The sequence below is a fragment of the Rana temporaria genome, chromosome 1, assembly GCF_905171775.1.
Source record: "Rana temporaria chromosome 1, aRanTem1.1, whole genome shotgun sequence".
In the NCBI taxonomy this organism is placed as follows: Eukaryota; Metazoa; Chordata; class Amphibia; order Anura; family Ranidae; genus Rana; species Rana temporaria.
In genome coordinates, this window is record NC_053489.1 from 575,524,245 (window position 1) to 575,550,973 (window position 26,729).

Genomic DNA, 26,729 nt, shown 5'->3' on the forward strand with positions numbered 1-26,729 from the left:
ATGTCTACTTACTATCAGGGTGCCAATAGTTTCGTAGGACAGGGAAATATCTGGAGCAGAAACACAGACAGAATTTTTAAGTAGGGAATGGCCTGAACACTTTAATCAGACAATATTTTTTCTGAAGATAAAGCGGTTAAAATAATTATTGAACACCAATATAGAAACGAAAAAAATTCGAGCTAACCAAAATAATATGTGATAGTGTAGGTACGTTAATACCGAAGGCAGCAATAAACAGTGTATATACACATAAATAGCATAGAAAAATAAAAAACTGCGCCAACTCTAATAACCAGCCCGTGATGCTGGAACAATAATCAATATGAAAATATGTGCAAAATAAGTGAATAAGTCCATATAAAGTGTCCAAATAAAAAGGGCACCAAAATGAGTAACAAAATTCTGGCACTTCAGTTCAGATAACACCACGGTGAGGGTAATACTTGATCAGTGAAGCCACCACCACACAAACAGCCTCTTACCAGATGGCTAAAAGGGAATAGCCATAAAAAAGGTGCACCACTCTCTCGGGGATCCTGATCGTTATTTATCCAGGGAAGGTGTCTCCAGAGGGGAAGCGTCTGCTATCCAACGAATCAGCCAAAGCAGAGTGACAATCTGTCCACTCGGGGGGGATCACGTGGTCCCGTTAACCCAAGAATGAAAGAATGGACCAATAGTGTGATACCGTATGAGGGATTTTAATATTAAAATCCCTCATACGGTATCACACTATTGGTCCATTCTTTTAATATTAAAATCCCTCATACGGTATCACACTATTGGTCCATTCTTTCATTCTTGGGTTAACGGGACCACGTGATCCCCCCCGAGTGGACAGGTTGTCACTCTGCTTTGGCTGATTCGTTGGATAGCAGACGCTTCCCCTCTGGAGACACCTTCCCTGGATAAATAACGATCAGGATCCCCGAGAGAGTGGTGCACCTTTTTTATGGCTATTCCCTTTTAGCCATCTGGTAAGAGGCTGTTTGTGTGGTGGTGGCTTCACTGATCAAGTATTACCCTCACCGTGGTGTTATCTGAACTGAAGTGCCAGAATTTTGTTACTCATTTTGGTGCCCTTTTTATTTGGACACTTTATATGGACTTATTCACTTATTTTGCACATATTTTCATATTGATTATTGTTCCAGCATCACGGGCTGGTTATTAGAGTTGGCGCAGTTTTTTATTTTTCTAAATTATTGAACACGTCATAATTTTTCTAGGTAAATATATTACTAAAGGAGCTATTGAAACTAAAAGTTCACCACATGTGGATAACAACCCACGCAATCCATACATACAAAGAAACCAAAAAAAAAAATAAGATCAAAAATAAGTTATGTGTAATAAAAATGACACAGGGAAAAAGTATTGAACACGCTACAGTAACTGAAATTTATTTAATACTTCATGCAAAATCCTTTGTTGATAACAACAGTTTCAAGACACCTCCTGTATGGAGAAACTAGTTGCATGCATTGCTCAGGTGTGATTTTGGCCCATTCTTCCACACAAAAAGTCTTCAAATCTTGAAGGTTCTGTAGGCCTCTTCTATAAACTCTTTTTTTTTTTTTTTTTTTTTAAATTTCATTCTTTATTTGTCTTTTTTTTCTTATACACATTTGATTATTTAAACAAATCTTTCATAACAAAAAAGTTCCAAGAACCAACATCATTTCTTATTTGTTACTTAATCTTAGTGTACGATACAACTGTTATAAAAGTTAAGAATATACATTGATTATCTTATTTATATGAAGGGAAAGGAAAACAACATCCAGTAGAAAGGAACAAAAATGAGGGATGGGGGGAAAAAAAAAAGAAAAAAAAAAAAAAGAGAAAAAGATAAAATGCTCAGATCATCCCCATTACAGGGAACTGTTCTTATACCTGTTCACGGTGTGGTTGGTACCTAATATTTTCGTTCTTAACTTTATATACCTGGACCCTCCCCCCATTTTCCTCTCTCCCCTGGTGAGGTTTCAAAGCCAGCCCCAACTTTCCTAAATGACACATGTCTGGCTTTATTTTTAGGAGTTGTTTTATTTCTACCTCATCCCAGTTGTATTTCTTACCCACTAGAGGGGCAGGTCCTTCTCTTCCAACCAAGGTCTCCACATCTCCTCAAACTCCTTAAGGTTACCTCTTTTTGTATAAACTGCTCTTTCTTTACATATCGTCTCATTTACTGCTCCCACCCATTCCCTTATTGTTGGAGGTGTTGTCGCCTGCCATCTTAACATTATTAATTTCCTGGCTTGGAACAGACATCTCAGTAATACTACTGTGGTGCTTTTCTTCTCGTTCCCTTTCCTTCTATATCCTAGTACACATAGTGTGGCTTCTGCCTCCAGAGGTATACCAAATGTCTCCCCTATGACATTTATCACTCCCTCCCAATAACGAAACAACTTTGGGCATCGCCACACCATGTGTACTAGGTCTCCAGTCCCCTGGCATCTAGGACATTTGTCATCTGTTCTTCTCCCAAAGTTGAACAGACGTTTAGGTGTATAATAAGCTCGATTCACCAGCATCAGATGGGAGACCTTCTGTGGGGGTGAGACCGAAACTTTCGGCCCCATCTCCAAAACCCTCCGCCATTGATCCTGTGTCATTTCCCCCAGATCCTCCTCCCATTTCTCTTTTGTTTTTAGAAGATGCCGGCCCATATTAGCCTTTTTACCCATCTGTTTGTATAATTCAGAGATGAGTCCCTTAGTTGGTCCTACCTTGCCTAGTTCTTGGAAAAGGGGCATTTCACACCACACTAGCGTTTGTGTCCTAAACTGGGCTTCAAGGGCATGCCCCACCTGTATATAAGTGAAAAATGAATATTGAGGTATCTTAAATTCCTCTCTTAAATCCTGAAATTTCCTATATTTATCCTCTTTATACAGTTGTTTCAACCTTTTAATACCGTTTATTTCCCATGCTCTGACCTTTCCTATCTGGAGGACTTCCTTCAATTTGTTGTTATTCCACAGTGGGGAGAGTTCAGAAAACCCGGTATAGCCCATCAATTTTTTAACCGATTTCCATATTTTGGTTATAATTTTTGTTGTTGGATTCCTATATCTAAAGGAATCAGCCTCTAGTGCTTCAAAGATAGTGTCGTGAGAGACCCCATTCATCATTATCATCCCATTAGGGGTACCTCCTCCTGGGATATTACCTCCCCCTATTTGTTGCAGTTGTGCAGAAAAATAATAGATCTCGGGTTGGGGCACTGCAAGTCCTCCCTCCCCCACCGGGAGCTGCAATGTGCGAAGACGTATCCTGGCCTGTCCCCCTTTCCAAATTAGCTCCCTAAAGAGAGATTCAATTTTATTGAACCATTTTTTACCAATCCATATTGGGGAATTGTGCATTACATATAAAAGTTGTGGTTGCCAAATCATTTTGATTAAGCTACACCTACCCGCCACTGACAGATGGAGACGTTTCCAAATATAAATTTTTTGTTTGAACTTAGCAAGTAGGGGGATGAGATTTTTATGAATGTATTGATTAGGGTTTTTCGTCACCAATATCCCCAGATATCTCATTGTATCCACCACTGTTAACTGTGGCAGTCCTCGTATCGCCGTTTCTCCAAGTGGATCTATCGGCAGTAGCTCGGACTTCCCCCAGTTTATTTCTAATCCCGAAAAACTCCCGAACTCCTCCACCAAGCTCATTGCTTTTGTCAGAGATTGTTCCGTGTCTCCCAGGAAGAGCAGGATGTCATCGGCATAAAGCGCGATTTTTTCTTCTCCCGTTATTCTCTGGAATCCGGATATCTCGATATTTGACCTAATAGCAATTGCCAGAGGTTCCATCGCTAGGGCGAAGAGCAGGGGTGACAAAGGGCACCCCTGTCTCGTCCCCCTCTCGAGGACAATTTTTTTTGAGAATTCATTATTTATTTTTAACTTAGCACTAGGATTATCATAGAGCATTTTTATCCACCCTGAAAATATCGGGCCAAACCCAAATTTATCCAGCACCCTCCAAATATACCCCCATTCTACGCTGTCAAAGGCTTTGGTCACATCCAGTGACAATACGGCCCTTGCTCCCTCATTCTGTGTTGGGGTTTGTAAATTTAGAAATGTCCTCCTGATGTTCATACTGGTAGATCTATTAGCTATAAACCCCGTCTGATCTGGGTGAATTAATTTTGAAATAACCCTGTTAAGCCTTGTTGCCAAGACCTTTGCTATAATTTTAGCGTCAGAGCACAGAAGGGATATAGGTCTATATGCCACAGGGTCCAGTGGATCTTTCCCATCTTTTGGTATAATTATAACCGTTGCTTCCAGCATTGAAGCAGGGAGTTTACCTTCTACAGCCGCTCCATTTAATGTTTTTATAAGCTCGGGTAACAATATATCTCCATAATATTTGTACATTTCCACTGGGAGCCCATCTGGTCCTGGCGACTTTTGGTTCGCCATACCTGCTACTGCCAACTGTAACTCCCCAAGTGTTATTGGGTTTTCTAATTCTTCCCTTTCTAATTGGGTTATAAGCGGGATTTCTAGTCTCTCCAGGAAGTCCTCCATTTCTTTCTCCATTCCCCTCTTTTGTGTAGTGTACAATTTTTGATAGTATGCCCAAAAAATCTGCACTATCTCTGGGGTGTCCGAAGTTATGGCGCCACTTATTAATCTGATGGACCGAACGCCGGAGGAGGAAGAGTTAGATTTTACCACCTGCGCCAGCATCCTTCCAACACCTTCCCCTTCTGCAAATGAGGATTGTCGCAGGAAAAGTCGTCTGGTCTCTACTTCCCTTGTAATTACCGATTTATACACTTGTTGTTTTTCAAGCCATATTTTCTTTCCCTTCGGCGTTGGGTCCCCCACATAGTTATTTTCTGCCTCTAATACCTCTCTACGGGATTTTTCCTCCGCCTCTCTTGCTTTTTTATTAAATTTTGCTATCTGCTGAATCAGGACACCTCGAAGGTACGCCTTCAGGGTGTCCCATAATATCCCAGTGCCCGTGGTGCCTTCATTGATATCTACAAATTCCTTCAGTTTGGGCAGAACTTCATCCGACTTCTTTATTAACTCACACCAGTGTGCATTAATTTTCCAATCTCTCTGAGTTTTTTGTCCACCTTGATTTAGGGTAAGAACCATAGGAGAGTGATCAGACACTCCTCTTGGCAAATATATTACTTTTCCCACCATCTGTAATGCTAAATAATTCCCCAGGGCCATATCAATCCTGGAGAGTGTAGAGTGCGTACTTGAGTAACAAGAATATTGTTGAATCCCCGGATTCCTCACTCTCCACAAGTCTAACAGACCAACTTCTTCCAAAAATTGACCCAGGCGGCTATTTTTCATGAGGTCTGGGACCAACGGTGTGGGAAACCTATCAACTCTTCGGTCCAAGACCTCATTGAAATCTCCTGCCACCAACACCGGTATCTCTTCCTTCCCCAATATGAATTCATTTAATCTGAGCATAATATCAATCCTAAAGGGCGGGGGGACATATATATTTGCTATTATATACATTTTATTGTTTATTATACAATGCAGAAAAATAAATCGACCATATTCGTCTATGCTGACCTGTCTGCAGGAAAATCCCACTCCAGCTCTCACCAGAATACTCACTCCTCTAGAATATGTGGAGTGCACTGAGTGGTACTGGGTAGGGTATTTTTTACTCTGTAGTAGGTAACTTGTATTTTTCATTAAATGGGTTTCCTGCAGACACATCAGCCCTATTCCATGTTTTTCCAGCGTGGCAAAGACCCAGGCCTCTAACATTCCATGAGCTTAAGTTTAACATTTTACTTTACATATAGCAACCAAGGATATACCATAGGGGAACAGAGGCATCCATCCCAAAACATAATTTATATAACTATTCTTTACCCTAATTATCTTTGTGTGTAAATAGTCCTTACTAATTTTACCGTGTCTGTTAGAACTTGTGAGCTAACATCCCCGAAAAATGTATGTGCTATTTTAGTGTTATTTCCATGTAGGTTTTCAAACTTTATTTTCCCATACAAAATTTATACCCCTTGTGAAATACTTTGCCATTTTCCCATTTTCCCATTCCTTTGTGCATTATCATTACCTTCTATACTTTTCTTTGGTTCGTGTTTTACATATATTTTACTTATTGCAGTGAACATTTTTTCCCTGTGTATCATGTACTTATCTTCCCTTCCCCTCCCACCCTTCCTCCCTCTCCCCCCCCTCCCTCCCTTCACCCCCCCTCCGCACCTACCCAGGTGTTCCCCTAAGGGGTTTCCTATGGCCGTTTCCCATATCATCCTTTCCTCTCTTAACACACCTTCATTCACTCCCCCCTTCCCCCCCGCTCCCCACTTCTCCCACCCCTCCTCATTCACAATCCTCCCTTCTCTATTCAACTCTTGACCAATTCCTCTCATTCGTTTAAGTGTGCACCCTTCCTCCCACCTCCCCCCCCACTATCCGTGCGAGTTACAAATTAAACCCCTTACTCCTAGCTCCCCCCTCCCTCCTTTAATTGCGTTTCCATCCATAATGCTGCATCTTCAGGTTTATCAAAAAATAATGTCATTCCCAGCGCAACCACCCGTAGCCGCGCTGGGTATAATAAGGCATATGAAAGTTTAGCCCTCTGCATTTTCCGTTTAACCTCCAGAAACCCCGCCCTCCTCTTCTGTAACTGGGGAGAGAAATCAGGATAAAATGAAACTTTAGAGCCTTCAAAAAAAACCTCTCCCATTTCTCTACTCTTTCTCAATAGGGACTCTTTATCACGGTAATTCAAAAATTTTAGTAGCATTGATCTTGGACGCCCCCCGGTGGGGGGAGGCTTAAAGGGGACTCTATGCGCTCTTTCTATTGTAAATGCTTGTGAGAAGCTTTCTCTACCAAATAATTTTACAAACCAGTTTTCCAAAAATTCTATTGGTCTAGCCCCCTCACATTTCTCCGGTAGCCCCACCAGCCTGACATTGTCCCTCCGGAGTCTATTTTCTATTTCATCCATTTTTTCTTCTAATGTCTCCACTTGGGACTTCATGTTCTTAACATCTTGTTTGAGAGGGTGCATTTCATCCTCCATTTGTGAGATCCTCCCCTCTGCCTCTGATATCCTTTCGTTAGTTTTCCTTAATTCCTGTCCCACTGAGACCAGTTCTTCCTTGACACTTTTCATTTGATCACACAGTTCTCCCAGTGCCTTTTTACATTCATTCACCACTAGGAATACATCTTTTATTGTGGGAACATCTTCTGACCTAGGGGTTACTTTTGGATCCATAACTATGGGCGCTGTGTTCTTGTTAACTGAAGTTTTACTTACTGCCGCTGCCGCTGTTTGGCCTTGGCTTCGTCTCTCTGTGTTTATTTTGGCAGAGGCCTGGGATATTGAGCCATTTTTAATGGGGGTCTGCTCTGATGAAAGAACATATTTTTCTAATTTGGCTGCTGCTACAGCAGCTACCCCCACCTTGTCTTTTGCTGACCTTAATGCTTGCGGCCCAGACATTATAGAGAGAAAAAAACTTCTGTTTTTTTTTTTTAAAGGAGAGAAAAAACAAACAAAAAACAAAAAAAAGAAAAACAAAAATAAATTGACCATTAATGCTCAATCTCCAGCTGATCCTGATCCTGATGAGCAATATATAGTCACATTGAGACCAGTGGTGGATAATAGATCAATAACTCTGTATTTCAAATGTATAGTGAAGAAGTCCCTTTTATCCTCGATACAATGTGCAGTATGCGTACTCTCACTTTACTTCACTTTACTTCATTGTGCAGCTGAATTCGTTTAGGTTTAGGATTATAGTCAGTCCATACATCAATGCACATCACAGCACAGTACAGCACCATTAATTCATTTAAAACCAGCGAAAGTCCAGCAACTCATGTAGGGCCTCCATAAATAGCAGTAAAGCTGATCAATGGCGCAGTATTTAATTGTTTGAAAGTGCTAGACAACAAGTCCAAAAGCAGGATATCACACCAGCTGTGCGCCAGGGGCCATAAATAGTAAATGATCAATAGCCCTGCTTCACGAGTGTAAAGTGGAGAAGTCTCAGTTATCCTCAATGCAGTGTACAATGTATATACTCTCACTTCACTTTACTTCATTTTACTTCACTGAGCAGTTACTTCATTAGGTATATAGCCAAACCATGTCTCAATGCACAGCGCAGCACAGCACTATTAGTACATTTGGCATATATCCAGTCCAGACAGCATACCACAGTACAGGTCCGTTCAAGGCACAATGTAATCCAAACGTCACTGTTTGTACAAGATTTTACTCACTTTTATGCAGTTTTTGCAAGGTTTCCCCACTGCTTCTCCTCCTTTAAACAGGGCTGTGAGGCTTTAATGTAGCGATACAGGGGGGGAGTGAGTCCTCCTTATTAACCCGGTTCAGCACTGCAGAGTAAGGCAGACCCCCTGGCTATCTCCCGTGCCTCCCCGAGCCTCCTACAGCCAGGAAACGCCGATCCACGCTGGGACTGACACGGCCGGTCACATGGGCTGGTCAGCTGACCACCGTCCTCCAATCACGCGACCAGCTCGCCTGCTGCAGCTACGCCTCCACCCCGGGTCTCCTCCGCTCTCTCCCCGGCTCCAGAAGCTCCCCAGACGGGACGGATGGAACGAGCAGGTAAAAAAAAGCCCCCCCCGCAGGGCACAGGACATCAAAAGCTCCCGACCAGCGATGCAGGTAAACCGCCTCTGTCAGAAAGGCTATGGTGTAGATACGGCGTGGTAGCAAAAAATAAGTTCAGCAGGTAAGGGGACCAGACTCCAGCTATTTAGGCAATTTAAGCAGCGCTCCCAGCATGGCCATTTCATATGCCTGTAGGGGGGGAGAGATACATGGGAGGTTTAGGCACACACCTCTCCACTTCTCACATCTCTACCTCACTCACTCTCCACACTCCACGCTCCACACTCCTACATCCGGCCACACCCCTCTCCAATGATGCACCCTCTTCTATAAACTCTGATCTTTATTTATTTCCATAGATTTTCTATTGGATTCAATTTAGGTGATTGGCTGGGCCATTCTAGTAGCTTTATTTTCTCTCTTTAAAACCAATTGAAAGTTTCCTTGGCTTTGCTGAAATGACCACCCTCGTTTCATCTTCCTCATCCTAGAAGATGGCAGCAGATTTCTATAAAGACATTTTTCCATTCATCCTTCCTTCAATCATATGAAGTTGCTAGTACCGTATGCTGAAAAACAGCCCCACACCATGATATTCCCACCTCCAAACTTCACTGTTGGTATGGGGGTGTTTTTGGGGTGATGTGCAGGCAATTTGACCTCAAAATATGGTGTGTACTATGGCATCCAAAGTTCAATTTTGGTCTCATCTGACCAGACTATATTCTCCCAGTATTTCACAGGCTTGTCTAAATGTTGTGCAGCAAACGTTAAACAAGCTTCAACATGCTTTTTCTTCAGCAATGGAGTCTTGTTGGGTGAGCGTGTATACAGGCCATGGCAGTTGCGTGAAATATTAATTGTTTTCTTTGAAAAAATTATACCTGCTAATTCCAGGTCTTACTGTAGCTCTCCACAAGTGGTCCTTGGCTCTTGGACAACTCTTCTGATAATTATTTTTACTCCTCTGGCTGAAATCTTGTGAGGAGCACCTGGTAGTGGCAGGTTTATGATAAAATTATGTTCTTTTCACTTCTAGATTATGGCTGCAACAGTGCTCACGGGAACATTCACAAGTTTAGAAACCCATCTGTAACCAAGTATGTTTTGCAACAATAAAGTTGCAAAGGTCTTGAGAGAGCTCTTTGCTTTTACTCATCATGAGATGTTTCTTGAGTAACACCTTGGTAAAGAGACATCTTTTTATAAGCCATTGGTTAAGACTGAACCAGCTGATATTAATTTACACTGAGAAGAGGCAGGATTGCTTTCTAATTACTGATAGATATCAGCTGGTGTTTTTTTTATTTTGTATGCCCTTTTGCACCTTCCAAATGTGAATGGAGCTGTTCACATTTGAAAAATGTGCTGTAAAAATGAAGCGACATGTCGAGTCTGGTAGGAGTTGAAGCTTGTCAGGGCGTTCCATCCAAGTTTATAAACGTGCCTTTAGCGTATATACATAAATACATCAAAAACGTACGTTAACACTATAGGCGTGATGGTCTCCGATACGTTACGCCGCCGTAAATTGGGGCGCAGGTTCCATATTCAGAAAGAACTTGTGCCCTAATTACGGTGGCGCAACGTATGTGCTCCGGCGTAAGCCCGCCTAATTCAAATTTGGACACGCGGCCGTGTTTTATTCAAATTTAGTGTGACCCCACATATTTGACGTTTTTTTCGAACGGCGCATGCGCCATTCGTAAAAGAATCCCAGTGCGCATGTTAGAAATTCCGCCGCAAATCATCAATGCTTTAGACGTGAACGTAACTTATGTACAGCCCTATTCGCGAACGACTTACGCAAGCGACGTAAAAATTTCAAAATTCGACGCGGGAACGACGTCCATACTTAACATTGTGTACGCCTCATATAGCAGGAGCAACCTTACGCCGGAAAAAGCCTAACGTAAACGACGTAAAAAAATGCGCCGGGCGTACGTACGTTTGTGAATCGGCATATCTACCTAATTAGCATATTCCTCACGTAAATCGACAGAAGCGCCACCTAGCGGCCAGCGTAAAATTTCAACTAAGATACGACGGTGTAAGAGACTTTGGCCGGTCGGATCTTAGTCAAATCTATGCGTAACTGATTCTAAGAATCAGGCGCATAGATATGACACCGCAACTCAGAGATACGACGGCTTTTTTTGGAGATACGCCGTCGTATCTCGTACCTGAATCTAGCCCAGTGTTAGTATTTTTTAGAAAGTGTGAACTTAGCCTAATCCCGGAGGGGAAGTCAAGTTCCATGGCTACCAATTGGCTTCTCACTCTTATCACTTTTGTATAGTTAGATAGAGAAAACATTCAGCACCCAAAATGTATTACAGTTTTTGATCTACTGCCAGTTTAAGGCAGATTTGGTCTGATGATTTCTCTGAGGCACAATAGTGCATGTTTCTTCACATTTCCTCAACAAATAGAATTAGCAGTGCCTCATTTCCTCAGCATTTTAACATTTACACAAAACTGCCTGCATGTGTATTTCTCAAACCTTGGTAACCATGAATGATAAGCCTAGATTGCATTAACAATAAAATAAAAAACAACAACATTTAAATGGATGTTTATCTAAATTTATTACAGGTACTTTATTTTGACCTATGTCAGAAATTAACGGTGATCATTGCAAGCCTTGTATTGCTAAAAGAATGACTACTGATAAATTGAATTAAGAACAACAAAATTAAATCTAGTCATTGTAGGCGATTATATTTAGGATTTTCACATAGTTTCATTGCAGATTTAGTCCAGTTCATCAAAATATAACCATACACAAACAAGGTAACACAGTACAAATGGAGAAAAACAAGGTATCTCCAGCATGCTATATTCTATTAATCAAAATGTATTTCCTGTAATGTTTGTCTGTTTCTGAGAATCTATTTATAGGTAAACTTGTGTTCCACAAAGTACTGAGGTTCTGATTAGTTTTTCAGATTTTTTGGCAATCTCTGACATCACGGTAACATCAGCAATATATAATTCTGTTGCCTCTTATGATTTGGGAGGACTCATGTATATGACTGTTGCAGGGGGTTGATTTACTAAGACTTTAGTAAACCAGCAGCAGCAAAGAAGATAGGAATGAGCCATGAGCTCAGATGATTAAAGGGATTGTAAAGGCAGAAGTTTTTTTTTTAACTTAATGCAGTCTATGCATTAAGATAAAAAGCCTTCTGCATGCAGCAGCCCCCCTCAGCCCCCCTAACACTTACCTGAGGTCCTTTTCTGTCCAACGATATCCACGAATGTCTCAGCTGTCCGAGATTCTCCTTTCTGATTGGCTGAGACACATAAGCGGCGCCACTGGCTCCCGCTGCTGTCAATCAGCCAATCATAGGTGAGAGAGAGGGAGGGCCGGGGGCAATGTGTCTGAATAGACACAGGGAGCTGTGACTCAGCTTGGGTGCCCCCATAGCAAGCTGTTTGCTGTGGGGGCACTGAACAGGAGGGAGGGGCCATAATCCCAGAAGAGACAAGACTTTACAATCACTTTAAACTGCCTATTGATCCTACCCAGTGTATTCTAAGCTCATTTTGGATAGTGGGGCAACTTGGGTTGAAGATAATCTTTGCAGAAAATATATTGTATTTATGGTACAGTATGTACCCAGTTTACAAAGTTTAATAATTGTCGTAGGCTAGAAATAATTGAAATATAATGTGTAAATGAATATTCAAATTTAAATTTTGAACATAGATACACTTTAAACTTAAGTGTATGAGCAAGGGGAATTCCTACATGCTTAAAGCCTATGTGTAATACAAATGTAGCGCCTGGTTACTTAAAAAAGTACCGGTGCTAGTTAAATTTAGAGAGGGATCAGAGTGTTAACTGACTCTAATCCAATTATTATGTTCAAAACTGGTCTCTGTCTCAGCTTGTCTGTGCTGTGGGCTGTCTATTGTTACTGGGGTGTATTTCCTACCCCAGGACAGTGGGTGGCAGTAGTGGAGTCGAGGTTTGGGTGCTCTTCCCCAGCAGCCAATCAGGAAGGAGTTTCCTCGCTGTGTATGCTGGGGGAGGGTATTTATGGGGCAGACGCCATTAGTCTGGGTTCTTCTTCGGAGTGCGGCACCCACCTTTAGGGTGACTGCGCATCACAGTGCCCCGGCTTAATGGCCTTCCAGGCTGGGGTGCTCGTGCCATGCGCTGTTCCTGGTTCCGGGACCATGTTGGTCCGGAACATTTGAGCTGTGGCGGGGAGCCCAGTGGTCGACTGGGTTTCCAATCCTGAAGATCCCAAGCGAGATAGCTGTTTGGTGGGGACTCCACCTGAGGAGAGCCAATGAGAGGCTGGCTATCCGATAGGGTCTCGACAAACCACCGGGGATCAAGGTAGCCGGACACTGAGAGGCTGGTCACCTGTCAGTTGGTACCTGAAAACTATCTGAAGGACATCCAGGCACAATTCTATCGAGGAGAATCATCTCCGTAATCACAATCACAGAGAGGGCTTGTGGCAGAGACTTTTCCCTGAGTCCATTTCAGGAGGGTCTGTGGCAGAGACTTTTCCTTCAAGTTCGAGCGAAACCCTGGCTGCCAGGTCAGTGACAGTGGGCCTGTCCAGGTATGCTATACCCACTCTGGCTAGAGTGGCGGAGAATACAAAGCATTGTTGGAAGCAGGACTGTTTCCCTATTGTTGCGCCTGAGTCTGCTATTTCTTCTTCTACTTCACCTCTACTCTTCATCACAAGTTTTAATGTTTTTTTACCCGGCTGGGTAATAAAGAGCACAGCAAAAGACACCTGTCGTGGACGTTCCGTTACTGCTATATGCACCATACACCCCTAGGACGGCGGAAAAGCCACAAGGTAACGTGACAAAACAAACCAGCAGCTCCTCTGGGGGTAGTGCTACACAAAATAAGTACAACAGGCATTACTTACATTCTGTGGGATGTTTCCCATTGCGCTTCAGTCTTCTCGTTCAGTAGCAATCTTCCTCCTTCAAAATATTTGAATTTTTTTACTCTAAAAACTTTCGCCACCATTATTCCATGTCTCACCTACCTGCTCCTGTCTTACTCAATAGACTTTGAATGATAGTAATCACTTTTGTTGGGTTCTTTGTTTCCCCTAATCTGCCTAAAGACCTCCACTTCAGCTCTAAGTGCCAAAAACATGTTGGGATGACAGCCTTGTTCAATACAGCAGAGGCTTATTGACTGATTTGAGGTGTGGAAGGAGAATATGTGAAATGAATATAAAAACGAATTTTAGAACTGTATAAGTCAATGCAATAAAAGATAATTGGTGATTAGTTAGAGTGTAACTATAGAATTTTTTTTTTCATCTTGGATAGAGTAGAGAGGGTTATAACCCCTGTCAGTTTTTTTTGTCATCCCATAGGGGAGATTTCCCTTAACTTCCGGTCCCATAGCCAAAACAAGAAGTGAGAGGAAGTCTCTCCAACGTGAGAAAATCCTAGGGTATCACCAAGGTCACCAGAACTAGTGTCCTTATTGGAAAATGTCCCCTCTATTACTGCTCTGATGTCAACCCCAAATTTGTAATGTATTTTTTACTTTCGCATTTGACGATAACAGTAAACAGGACCAATAGAGAGGTTGAATCCCCCTAACAGGGGCACAGACAGCAAAAACTGTTATAATCCCACTTCACTCTATCCAAAAGAAAAAAAAAGTTCTGCCTTTAGTTACACCTTAATATTGATTTTTGAAATTTGCCCCTTTCACTGTATTTTATCCTGGTTATTTTCATTGTACAATAAGTACATTAAATAAATTAGATATTAAATTCTACATTGCAGCATGCATTAGAAACAAGTACACTACATCCTGTTTTACTAAGTCTGTGTCTTTATTTTCTTTCTTTCTGCAGAGCCGGAACAACTGTTGTTTTAGATAGCACCAAATCATCATTTTTAGTATTGATTAAATCTGTAAGTACTTGCGTGAAAAAACATAACATTTTACATAAAATAACAGCACATTAAATGAAACGTCTACTCTATTTATAAAAGTTAATTGAGGTTTTCTGACTTTCTCGGCCTGAAGGGCATAAATTGTTAATGCCTAGTACACATTATCCATTGTACTTACCGTCCAAAGTTAGTACAGCCGCCTCCCCTGCTGAGCTATTGTGTTCTCATAAGGGGACTGCCCCGCCCAACGGAACACACCAGTCAGTGTTCACAGCCATTGGCTGCCAGTGCTGATTGGATGCCACTGAAAAAGAATTGGCTTTACTGCATGGAGGTCTTCACCCCGAATAAAAAACGTGCCCTTCTGTTACAAGTCCTTGGGTTGCTTCCAAGCACTGTAATCATAAGACTATATATCTGTTGTGTAGTGGTTTAACAATTTCCACTTTTCTCTATGTTACCTGAAATCTATAAATTGAATAACATACGATTGAACTAAAAACCTTGCCCACATTTGCGAAACAGCTTTATTTCCATTAACATTTAAGTGCTTTTAGGTGCATTTTTGCATTGTACTGTAGTTGATATAATTTAATTTTAAAACGTAAAAACTCTGCTAAATAGATATAGCTGAAACCCTAATATTTAAGATTTTCTGTTCTTGTTCTAGGGAAAGTGTCAGATAGCTGTTCATCTTACTCCGGATAGACCAAATACTGCAGCTGGAACTTCCAGAAATTATTACTCAATTGTAAGCCGGCTTCCTACAGTTCCATTCTTGCTTGAGAAATCAGACAGCTCTTCATATCTACTGGAAAGTAAGATTTACTTAGTGACAAAGCATAGGCTTAATGTAGATCTGAAAGTTCAAAAAGACAGTCCACATAATAATGGGATACTGAGCTAACATTGGTTCCACCAAGGGCAATTATCTTACTAGTTTCCTATAATACTCCCCTGGAGATCTGGCTTGTTTTCCCTTGCCTACAATTTTAATTTTCCTTACTCACTTTTTTCCAAGCACCAACATTCTTAAGCTTAGGTGTCTATTTATAAATAATAAGTAATCTCTGATGGTGACATTAAGTTTGCTTGTAAAACTGGTTCTGACATTTGTGCAACAAATGTAACTAAGTATGTAACTACGTCATCCAGGACCAAGAACCCAGTTTTCCGCTCCAGCTAACTTCAGGTGTAAATAGCCAGCAGATAATTTAAGCAACTGGTGCCCATTGCTGGAATAATTTTTGTACTGTACGGTACAATGTTTTTCTTGAAGCCTGGTACGCAGGATTTTAGGAATTTCTAAAAAGTTGGATTACTGTATTTGCTGGCGTATAAGACTACCTTTTATACTTAAAAATACTGGCCAAAAAGAAGGGGTCGTCTTATACGCCGCGTCAGCTGCTCGAATGCCTGCTGGATGTGCGGTTATACTCTATGTAGCTTCAATTACATATAGTATATACCGCTTATCCAATCCCAGTGAGCGATGTATTCAAATGAATGCAGAGCCTGCTCGGATTGGAGTAACAACCTCTGCCAATCCGAGCAGGCTACATACAGTAGCCTGCTCGGATTGGCTTTGAGAGTCAGAGAGGCGTGGGCTGATGATGTTACAGCCTCTGCCAATCCAAGAATACATCGCTCACCGTGATTGGCTCCAGCAAGAAGGAAGAAGAATATGGCTCCAGCTCCAGCAAGAATGAAGATCAATTTGGTTCCAGAGGGAAGAAATATAAAGCGTCGGAAGCCTTGGAAGCCTCGGAAGGGGGGTCATCTTATACCATGAGTACAGGCAAAAAATCTTAATCTGTAAAATTAGGGGGTCGGTCGCCTTATACACCAGCAAATACGGTATACTGCTGGAGGTTGGGACAATGGCAAACCTAAATTGTTATAACTCAACCTCTAACCATTATGTTTCAGTTTTACAAGCAAGTAGTAGCATGGAAGATCTATGTCCTTCAATAGACTTCAAGAAAAAGATTTTAACGTGAGTACAAGACCAACTGGTCAACAGCAGAAGGCTTAGGCAGCACATACATCGATCACTTTTTTTTGTTCAACCTGTGGGTTGAACAAAACAAAATCTGATTCCCACACATTCAAGGTGGATGGGGGAATCCTTTCCACTGTGGTATTGTATTCTCATGTTGGGGAGACTTCCCTGTCATTGGAATACACTGATCTTTGTTGCCGGCTACAACCAGTGGCACTGATAGTTTCGGAAAAACCCTACAGAATTTTGGTCCGTGTATGGTCGGCTTTAGGCTGAACACTCCTAATCCTGGACTTCAGTAAAGGGGGAGGCCATGGTGAGGTAGTGTGTTACCCGATCGGACAACCAGTCACATAAAGCGATACACATGAATGTGAGAGCCTTCACAACATAAAATATAGATAGATAGATAGATCTATCTATATTTAAGGAACGAATACAGAATTCTCCTGAAGAAGAGGGTAAGGTGATCAACACCCACACAAAAGGGTATGCAGGGATGTACCGCAACCAAAACAAGACCATTAGGATCAGAGGGATGAGTAGGACTCTTTCCAACAACACCAATAGATGTTTCTGGGATGTGATATCCACACTGCAAACCTGCTAAGCAGTTACTAAATATATGATTCTTGGGATCATCCATCTACCTCTGTAAGAGCAAAATCTCCTCTGCTGAGGAGTGAGACTTGATCAGCTCCTACAAAAAACTCCAGACTTAAATTAATACTGTTGAGGAAATCTCCCAGTGATAGTGCATCCATGCTTTATCATATTTATACGGTACAAAAACCCTCACTTTTCAATATTGGGATCATCAGCTGCAGTCACGAATGACACAAACATTGCTATCCAGCGTAGGTCATTTTGAGCTGTTGTAGGGAAAGTTATCAAACCTTTCTGGGGGTGAAGGTCTTACAGCATGCAGATGATGTCCAGAAGAGGTCAGGAGAGGAAACAGATGAGCAAAAGGATCCCCAGATGACTCAGGAACTGTCTGTCCTGGAGAACCAGGCTCAAGGGACAGGCAATAGGATACTTCTGTTAGTGAAAAGGAAAGGAACCATCCCCTCCCGGGTCAGGGTTAGATGAATAGTATCTGGGACCTCTTGGTCTGTAGAGACCTGCTAAGTGCCTTGCCCAAATTCCAGACTCTGTAACAAAGAGGTAAAGGCAGAAAGTAACCGAAAGACCACATAAGAAGAGGGAACAGTGCTCATTAGGAATTCCCAAACAGTCACGCAATCTCTGAAAGAGGTAAACAGGTAAACACCTGCTACACATAAGGATAGGGTCAAAGTTCCACAGGTAGTGGACTATCTTAGCGAGTACTTGAGGTACTTCTAGCTGCACTAGAAGGCTATATAATATTACCACTGCTAGAAAGCTTGCAAATAATAGAATCATCAGTTTTGTTTGAGCTTCTAGAATCCAAAACATTGACTCGCTTTAGGAGAGATCCCCTGAATGTTCCCCAGTGGGGATTTCAGAAAAACAAAAAAAACATCTCAGTATTATGAATAGGGCCAGAACTTTTAAAGAACACAAAATGTTCTTACTAGGAAAGTGAACCATAAGGACTGATGTTGACCCTGGGGACCTTGTAGGTTAGTAAATCCCTCAGGAAAGGGGAGTGAAACAAGGGGTGTAACCAGTGCTTTAACTGGGCCGGAACGCGGCGGTACTCAGTACCGCCACTTCCAAAAATGGCCCTGGAGAGTACCAGCACCTCTCCGTGCGCCCAGTACGTGGGTTTCCCGTACCGGAACGCAGCCCCAGGCCAGGAATATGATGATCAGTGGCGGAACTACCGCCATAGCGACCCACGCGGGCGCTATGGGGCCTGCAGCCGAGTGGGGCCCGCTGATGGGGAGGCAGATCGGTGCGCTTTGACAGTTACAGAACCGATGCTGTGTATCTCTCCCTCCTGTCGGCATCATTTCTGTAACTGTCACAGCGCACCGATCTGCCTCCCTGTTCTAGCCACATGTGATCCTCCTATAGGTGCCTGGTCTCCCCCCAGCGCTGCCTGCTTTCCTCTCCCTAAAAGCTGGGGGACACTGAGAGCGGGGGAGGGCTTTCCTGTCTTAATGCACAGGCACTTCTGTGAACTGCCCAGGGGTCCTAGGTGCATGGGGGGCCTTTGAAGTTTCCTCCCAGCAGGTTCGGGCAGCAGTGGTAACAGGTCTCCTCACGTTGGCTTTACAGGTCAGTTCTGGCTGTGTCTGCAATGCTCTCTCTCTCTCCCTGGCATCTTCCTCCTATCCTCAGCCACTATCTGGCCGGCCGTCCTGCTCCCTGTCGTCCTCACACAGATCCATTCATCTTTGCCTGTCACACTGCTCCTCTCAGATGGTTGTTATCTCTCCTCCTCCCTTCCCTGACTTTTCCCTGCAGACACTTTACCTTCACACATATGTGTGTGTGTGTGTCCCAGGATCTACAAACATTACAAATGTCTGGAACAGTGGCGGCTGGTGCTCAAAATTGGGGGGGAGGGGCGCAAAAAAAAAAAAATTTAAGCCTCACTGTGCCCATCACATGCAACCACTGTGCCATGCCACCAAATGCAGCCACTGTGCCATCAATTGTCACCACTGTGCCATGCCATCAAACAGCAAATGTGCCATCAATTGTCACCACTGTGCCATGCCATCAAACGCAGCCACTGTGCCATCAAACGCAGCCACTGTGCCATCAATTGTCACCACTGTGCCATGCCATCAAACAGCAACTGTGCCATCAATTGTCACCACTGTGCCATGCCATCAAACGCAGCTACTGTGCCATCAAACGCAGCCACTGTGCCATCAATTGTCACCACTGTGCCATGCCATCAAACGCAGTCACTGTGCCATGCCATCAAACGCAGCCACTGTTCCATCAATTGTCACCACTGTGCCATGCCATCAAATGCAGCCACTGTGCCCCTCAATTGTTGCCACTGTGCCCATTGTCACCACTGTGCCCCATGATGCCACTGTGCCAATTGTCACCTCTGTGCCCTTTGTCGCCACTGTGCCCATTGTCGCCCCTTTCCCTGTAAAAAGCACTTACCTGAATTTAGCATTTATGTTCAGTAGCTCTTTCTACAGTAGCTCTTTTTCAGGGTACTTTCTAAGGGTATTTTCATGTTCAGTATTGGGGGGGGGGGGGGGGAGCACCGGCGCCTAATAGAGTACCGGCACCTCTTTTGGCCCACTTAAAGCACTGGGTGTAACTGTCCTCTGTTCATCATTTTAAACTGAATGGATTGTTTTACAAGGTAGGGGTTCGCATATACTTTAATGTTTTATATTGCCAGTGTCCCAACCTCCTGTTGGTGGCAGTTTAAGAATGTTTAAGAAGTGCTAAACTGTGAATTGTGTTCCTCAATGGACAATTAAAAATTTGTTGTAATACTATCTCAAGTTTTTTCTATACATGTTGGAAATCAAGACTGCCCGACATATTTATAGTTATTAGTTGGTACACAGTATATATGATTTTGTGCTTAACATGATACATTTAATTAATTGATTGTCTTCTTAACACAGTATGTTTTTAAGAGTGTGTTGTGGTATATTTGTTGACGCACGTATGCTTATGATTTTGTTTTAACCTATGGTTACATGTGTCTTTTGTACAGGGCCCGTTTTGCCCAGATCATCATACTCAGCCTGCTACCGGACAGTGGCTAGTCCAATGCATATAAGACCTAGGCCCCAGGTAATAAAGTGCTTCTTAAGCTACAAACATGTGTCTGTCCTTTAAGGAGACCCTGTCACCTAGGCTATTCAGGACAAAGTGGCAGACTCTCGTTAAAGCCTACCTCTCAATCCAGTTATATTCACCTTCACAGTGCTATCCCACCACCCCTTTCTTCACAATATTCATCTTGAAATACCTGGTGGTGTCAGAACCTACAGGGAGTGATGGTGTCACCCCTTTTGTCATGTGACAGCTTCTGAAATCTAGCAATTTCCTGATAGGTTTGAGCGTTGCACCAACGGTGGAGGTCACATACTGCTCTGTACCTGAAGTACCAGGTTTTTGTGGTGTCTGTAGCAGAAGAAACGGCAGCTACAGGGTGCTTCTGAAGTGAGTATAGCTTGGTTGTAGGCTGTGACTTTGCTCTTTGTGACCTGCTTATACATGTAGTGCTGCTCTAAGCAAATAAAGGAGGATATATATTGTCCTTCTGGTGCTCAGGAATGGGGTGCCGATAAGCCACGCCCTCTGACATGTTTTTCCCCACCTGCCGGGGCTTAGTCATATAACTATGCCCCGGTGGGTGGGGCATAACATGCAGGAGGGCGTGGCTTGTGGAGTGGTGTAAGGCTGAGGCTATCTTACACATGCTAACAACATAGACCGTAAAGGGGGAGACGTGTTTTTTTTAAGCATACTGCACACTACTGGATGGTGATTTTTCGTTTACTGCTCAGATGCCACAAAAAAAATAGGTTACAATATGCCAGATGACACCTTTACAGGCCTCATCTGACTTTTTTGTGATATTGGCACAGTATAGGCTTTTTTCTGGCAACTCGACCATACAGCTTATTTTTGTCATATTGTGCTCCTTAAAACAACTACACCATCTTTTCCCAGAGCAGCCCGTATTTCTCCTGAGGTTACCTGTGGTTTTTTCTTTGTATCCCAAGCAATTCTTCTAGCATTTGTGGCTGCAATCTTTCATGGTCTACCTGACCTTGGCTTGGTATCAAGAGATCCCAAATTTTCCATTTCTTAAAGCGGGAGTTCACCCGAAAAACAATTTTTAACATTAGATTGAGGCTCGTTTTGTGAAGGGGAATTGGGTGTTTTTTTTTAAATCGAAGCAGTACTTACCGTTTTAGAGATAGATCTTCTCCGCCGCTTCCGGGTATGGTCTTCGGGACTGGGCGTTCCTATTTGATTGACAGGCTTCCGACAGGCTTCTGACTGTCGCATACATCGCGTTACGAGTAGACGAAAGAAACTGAACGTCGGTGCGGCTCTATACGGCGCCTGCGCACCGACGTTCGGCTACTTTCGTAAAATCGTGACGCGCTGTATGCGACCGTCAGAAGCCTGTCGGAAGCCTGTCAATCAAATAGGAACGCCCAGTCCCGCAGCCCATACCCGGAAGCGGCGGAGAAGATCTATCTCTAATACGTTAAGTACTGCTTCGATTTATAAAAAAACACCCGATTCCCCTTCACAAAACGAGCCTCAATCTAATGTTAAAAATTGAGTTTTTGGGTCAACCTCCACTTTAATAAGTGATTAAACAGTACTGACTGGCATATTCAAGGCTGTGGATATCTTTTAATATCATTCTCCATCGTTATAAAGTTTTACCTTGTTATGCAGATCTTTTGACAGTTCTTTTCTGCTTCCCATGGCTCAGTATCCACATGAGAGCTAACAAACTTGTTGGCAATTTATACACAGACACTAATTGCAATTTAAAAAGCCACAAATGAGGGAAATAAATCTTTAATGTCTGTACCACAGCCAAACATTCCAGGGTATGTAAACTTTTGATCAGGGCCATTTGGGTGATTTCTATTTTCATTATGATTTAAAATGGAGCCAAACAACTATGTGATAATATGATTACTATCCTTAAAAATAAGTTTTTGGCAGGATCATTCATATTTTTATTATCAATGACAAAATTTCACGATTTCTGCCAGGGTATGCAAACTTTAGTGATACTAAATCTTATCTTTTTTTTATTACAATAAAAAATAGGTTTATACTTACCTGCTCTGTGCAACAATATTTCACACAACGGTCCCTTACCTCCACTTTAGCGGTCCCCCACTGGTGCTGTTCGCATCTTCTTCATGTGGGTGTGCTTATAAGAAGCCATGCAGGCACGCTCCGGAACTAGGCTGTGTACATCCAAAGACACACAAAGAATGTCTCTGACAATTTTTTACAGGGAAGCAATTAGAAAATTAAAACAAAACATAGTGAGGCTGTTTTACTAAAGGGTTTGAGAATTTTCACATAAATTGTTTGAATGTTTCATTTAATTATCCAATCTTGTGCAGATGAAAAATTTAATATTTAAAACAAATCTTCTCAAACTCTTTAGTAAATCAGTCTCACAATTAATAGGATATCATGATAAGTATTTTTGTCCATAGTTTGTAAATATACTTATGTATACATGAGAGCAGACAATACCAGGGGTGCTGTTAGAAATGATGGGGCCCCATATAGCCTACATGATGGGGCCCCCATCATGTTGACCTCACCCCTGTCCCGCCCCCTGACCCTGGCTTGAAACAAAATGTTTGTTTACACATGCGTGAGGGGCCATGTGCGTTCGCAATTGCGCATAAGCACGAAGGAGCTGGGGCAGTTTAAATGTATTTTTATTTTATTAAAAATAATAAAAAATTACACTGTACAATTTACATTGTATCTTTAATTTTATCTCAATTAATGCTGCAGTGAAGAATATCACCCTTCAAATCCAACGAGGTCCTCGTACGTCGCTGGACAGGAAGTGGTCAAAGGGGATTGGTTTGGGAGGTGGTACAAATGCAGCTCCACAGCACATGTTTACTGCTCCCCCAACTAAAGTGAAAAGTAACATCTCACCGTCTTATGATCATCAGCATTACAATAATCATCACAGGCAGCAGAGTAAGCAGGTGCTATATCATGAGTCTGTGCCACATGGCTGTTATTTGCTGACTTTGTGAACTTATGGCTGTGCTGTATGTAACGGACTGTAACACAGCAAAGCCATGACAAAGTCAGCACCCTCAGCAGCTATGTGGCACAGAGCCACGATAGAGCCCCTGCTTACTGTGCTGCCTGTGATGATTATGGTAATACCGATAACAGCCTACTGTGCTGTGAATTATATCAAAGGACACAGTGAGGATTCTATGCTCTATTCTCCACTGACTGTGTCCAGTGCAGCCACGTTCTCTTTCAAATGTTCCCTGTCAGCCGCCTGCCACCTCGTATCTCAGCACCTGAGAACTGGAGGCAGGTTCCGGGCACGGGACGGAGATAGGCTGGGACTAATTGAGTAGTGAGGCGGCATTATGTACATATGTCCTAAAAATTAAGAAATGTTACCTCCTCTGCACTCACCTGGGCCCCTCTGTTGTCCTGATGGGGCCCATTGAAATTATATAACCGTGCTCCATTAACAAGTAGGAGTGGGGTAGAAGTTTAGCAAGCACGATTTTTTATTTTATTTTTTATTTTATTTATATATTTTTTTTATATATATATTTATATTTTTTATTTTATTTAATACAGCAATGAACTGTAATACTGCCCAGGCCCCACTGTGTAGCTGATGGGGCCGAGCTCTGTACAACAGGGCCGGTTGTACTGCCCTATCAGTGGCCCTTCTCATTACATATACAGACTTTTCTTCCTGTACTGTCTGTACTGTGTACAAATGCATAGGGTAGAAAGTGACATAGCACGAAAATTAAACTCAGCTTTATAAACCTGCAATATAAGGGAAAATTTTACATTTATTTTAATTTCTATGATCCATTCTGCAAGAAAAAGACCTGAGCTAGATGCCTTAAAGTGATTGCAAAGTCTCCTTTTAAAGATAAATAGAAAGTAACAAACATGTTCTCTGTGCAGTTGGTTTTTCACAGGGCAGCCTGGATCCTCCTCTTCTCAGGTCCCTCTTCGCTGCTCCTGGCCCCTTCCTCCTGTTGAGTGCTCCCACAGCATGCAGCATGCTACCTGAGCCAAGCTGCAGCTCCATGTGTCCATTTAAACACAAGCCCTGACCCAGCCCCGCCCCTATCTCCCCTGATTGGCTAACTGACTTTTATTGACAGCCACAGGAGCAAATGGCTCTGCTGCTGTGTCTCAGACAATCAGGAGAGTCCTGGGTGACTAAGACACTTGTGGACATCGCTGGAGAGAGACCGGGCTCAGGTAAGTAATAAGGGGGTGCTGGGAGGCTGCTACACACAGAAGGTTTTTTCTTAATGCATAGAATGCATTAAGATAAAGAACCGCCTGCCTTTACAATTTCTTTAATTAATAAGGCAATATACTGCATGCATTTGTACACAGTACAGACAGCACAGGAACCAAAGTCTGTATATGTAATGAGAAGGGCCACTGATAGGGCAGTACAACCGGCAATACCCTGGACTTTTATGGCAATCAAGTATTAGAGAATAGGACCCAAAAAATAATAGGAAATTGTTATACTTTTGCATAAAAACGATCAGTTCCTTGAATGTAATCCTAGTCTGGTGGATAAATGAAGGAAACCCGGCTGCTAGGTAGTTACACCAGTCATAATAGCACTGCTCAGTGATAAATCACAAGACCTAATGAAGTTAAACTGACAGTACATCTTAGCCTGCGTATAACTGCCAGTATTCTAGTAACAACTGCCTTAAGAAGTCTATTTTTGCTGTGACAAATGTCCATCATTTTCTCCTGTTCAATGTTTTGCAGACTGCAGGACCATCAACCTTTTCATTAGGAAACAGGAGCAATCTCTGTGATTCAGACTATACAGGTAATCAATCTGTAAGGGAAACTAAGTTAAATAGATAGCAAAATGTTACAATAGCGATTGTTTTTTTTTTTGCGCTTGTTATTTACAGGCTGTTGACATGTTGTGTAATGGCAGTAACGTCATAGAATTGGGAGTGAGTCATGAGGATGTCACCCATGTAATTTCACATTACATTATTAGGGATGTAGGATTAACAACACAAACACTATTGCAGTAATGTTTCATTGTGTGCCATTGGCAATGGTTAGTACGGTCAGTTTAGTTGAGCCTGGTTTGAAATAAAATGGATGCTAAAAGGAATGAACCAGGCATGCCATTGTCAATGTAAAACCAGCATTAATATAATAAATAGAGGATTCACAACATAGAGTCTCACATGCTCACCCCCCGCGCTTCAACGCATTTCACCCCACTAAGGGCTTAATCATGGAGATCAGTATTTATTTATTATAGTAAAGCTGTTTTTTTATTGGTGACATCAGTGTGTGGCCAGTTCATCTCTACTTGACAAGCGGCACAGATGGGCAGGGATGTTCTCCTGGACATGCATCTGATTGGAATTGGTGGTACAAGAAAAGAGGCCAGGTTGGAGTGGCATAGCTACTATTGATTCCACAATGGATGTTGGGTCACAGAAGAGGAGTAAGATTCAATAAGATTTACCCAGCAAATGGCAGGACAAATCTGGCAGGTGAACTGTTATGTTAAAACATGCCAAGATGAATCTTCATAGAACCGTGGCAGCTATTTTTCACCTTTGGGTGAATCTGTTTTGGACAAATCCTGTTAAATAATAGGAATCCATTCAGTCATTCACTGATACTTGCTATCCGTGGTGCTGAAACTGTGAATAAGAACAGTTTCAACAATACTGTCAGGCAGGCATGTAGATCTGGTATTCCCATAACATGGGAGAGGTCTGCATGCAGAACCCTAACACTGAAAGGCGCCAGCCTCTTTGGCACCCCCAGTGCCCAGAAGGGGGTGTTTGGAAGTAAGTGCTAATGTCACACCTACCATGGACCTAGGTGGTTGTCCCTTCCTCAATGTGAACTGGTTTTTGGGGCCCTTTTACCCACTCTACACAAAAATTACTTTACTATCCTCTAACGAATATTTATCTTTCAAGGTTCCAACGATCTCTAAAGGTGTCCCACTGTGTCCAATCCAGAGTCAGCAACTAAAAAGAATGCAGAGCACAGCCTCTGTTGCTCAAAATCCTCTCTGCTTAAACCCTAATCCCATGAAGAATTTCCTGCACTGGGTATGATTTTAAATGCCTCAGGAATTTTTTAGGAAGGGGTTCCCTAAGGCTTCACTGAATTCTGTGTTCCGAATTCATATGTCCTTAAACACATTGGCCCGGATTCACATACAGCGGCGCATAGTTATGCCGGCGTAGCGTATCGAATCTACGCTACGCCGACGTAGCGCAGAGCGGCGAGCACAGTATTCACAAAGCACTTGCTCCCAAATCTACGCTGGGTTCCCTCGGCGTAACTCGTCGTAAGTGGCAGTGGGCGTGAGCCATGCTAATGAGGCGTGACCCCATGTAAATGATGGGCCGAGCGCCATCAAGATACGAATAACGAATGGCGCATGTGCCGGCTCATGGACCTTTTCCAGTGCGCATGCTCAAAATCATGTCGGAACGAACGCCTAAGATACGTTAAATCA

At 42.6% G+C, this 26,729-nt stretch overlaps 1 protein-coding gene across 5 annotated transcripts in view; it reads left to right on the forward strand.

Annotated features, from left to right (window-relative positions):
- LOC120922705 overlaps positions 1–26,729 on the forward strand; it is a 122,651-nt gene that overhangs the window by 65,592 nt on the left and 30,330 nt on the right. For all 5 annotated transcript variants that reach the window (XM_040334756.1, XM_040334764.1, XM_040334750.1 and 2 more), the window contains 4 exons: positions 14,508–14,568; positions 15,221–15,368; positions 20,181–20,260; positions 24,989–25,052. In XM_040334756.1, coding sequence (XP_040190690.1) covers positions 14,508–14,568; positions 15,221–15,368; positions 20,181–20,260; positions 24,989–25,052 — 353 coding nt within the window. The remainder of the gene's footprint in view (positions 1–14,507; positions 14,569–15,220; positions 15,369–20,180; positions 20,261–24,988; positions 25,053–26,729) is intronic.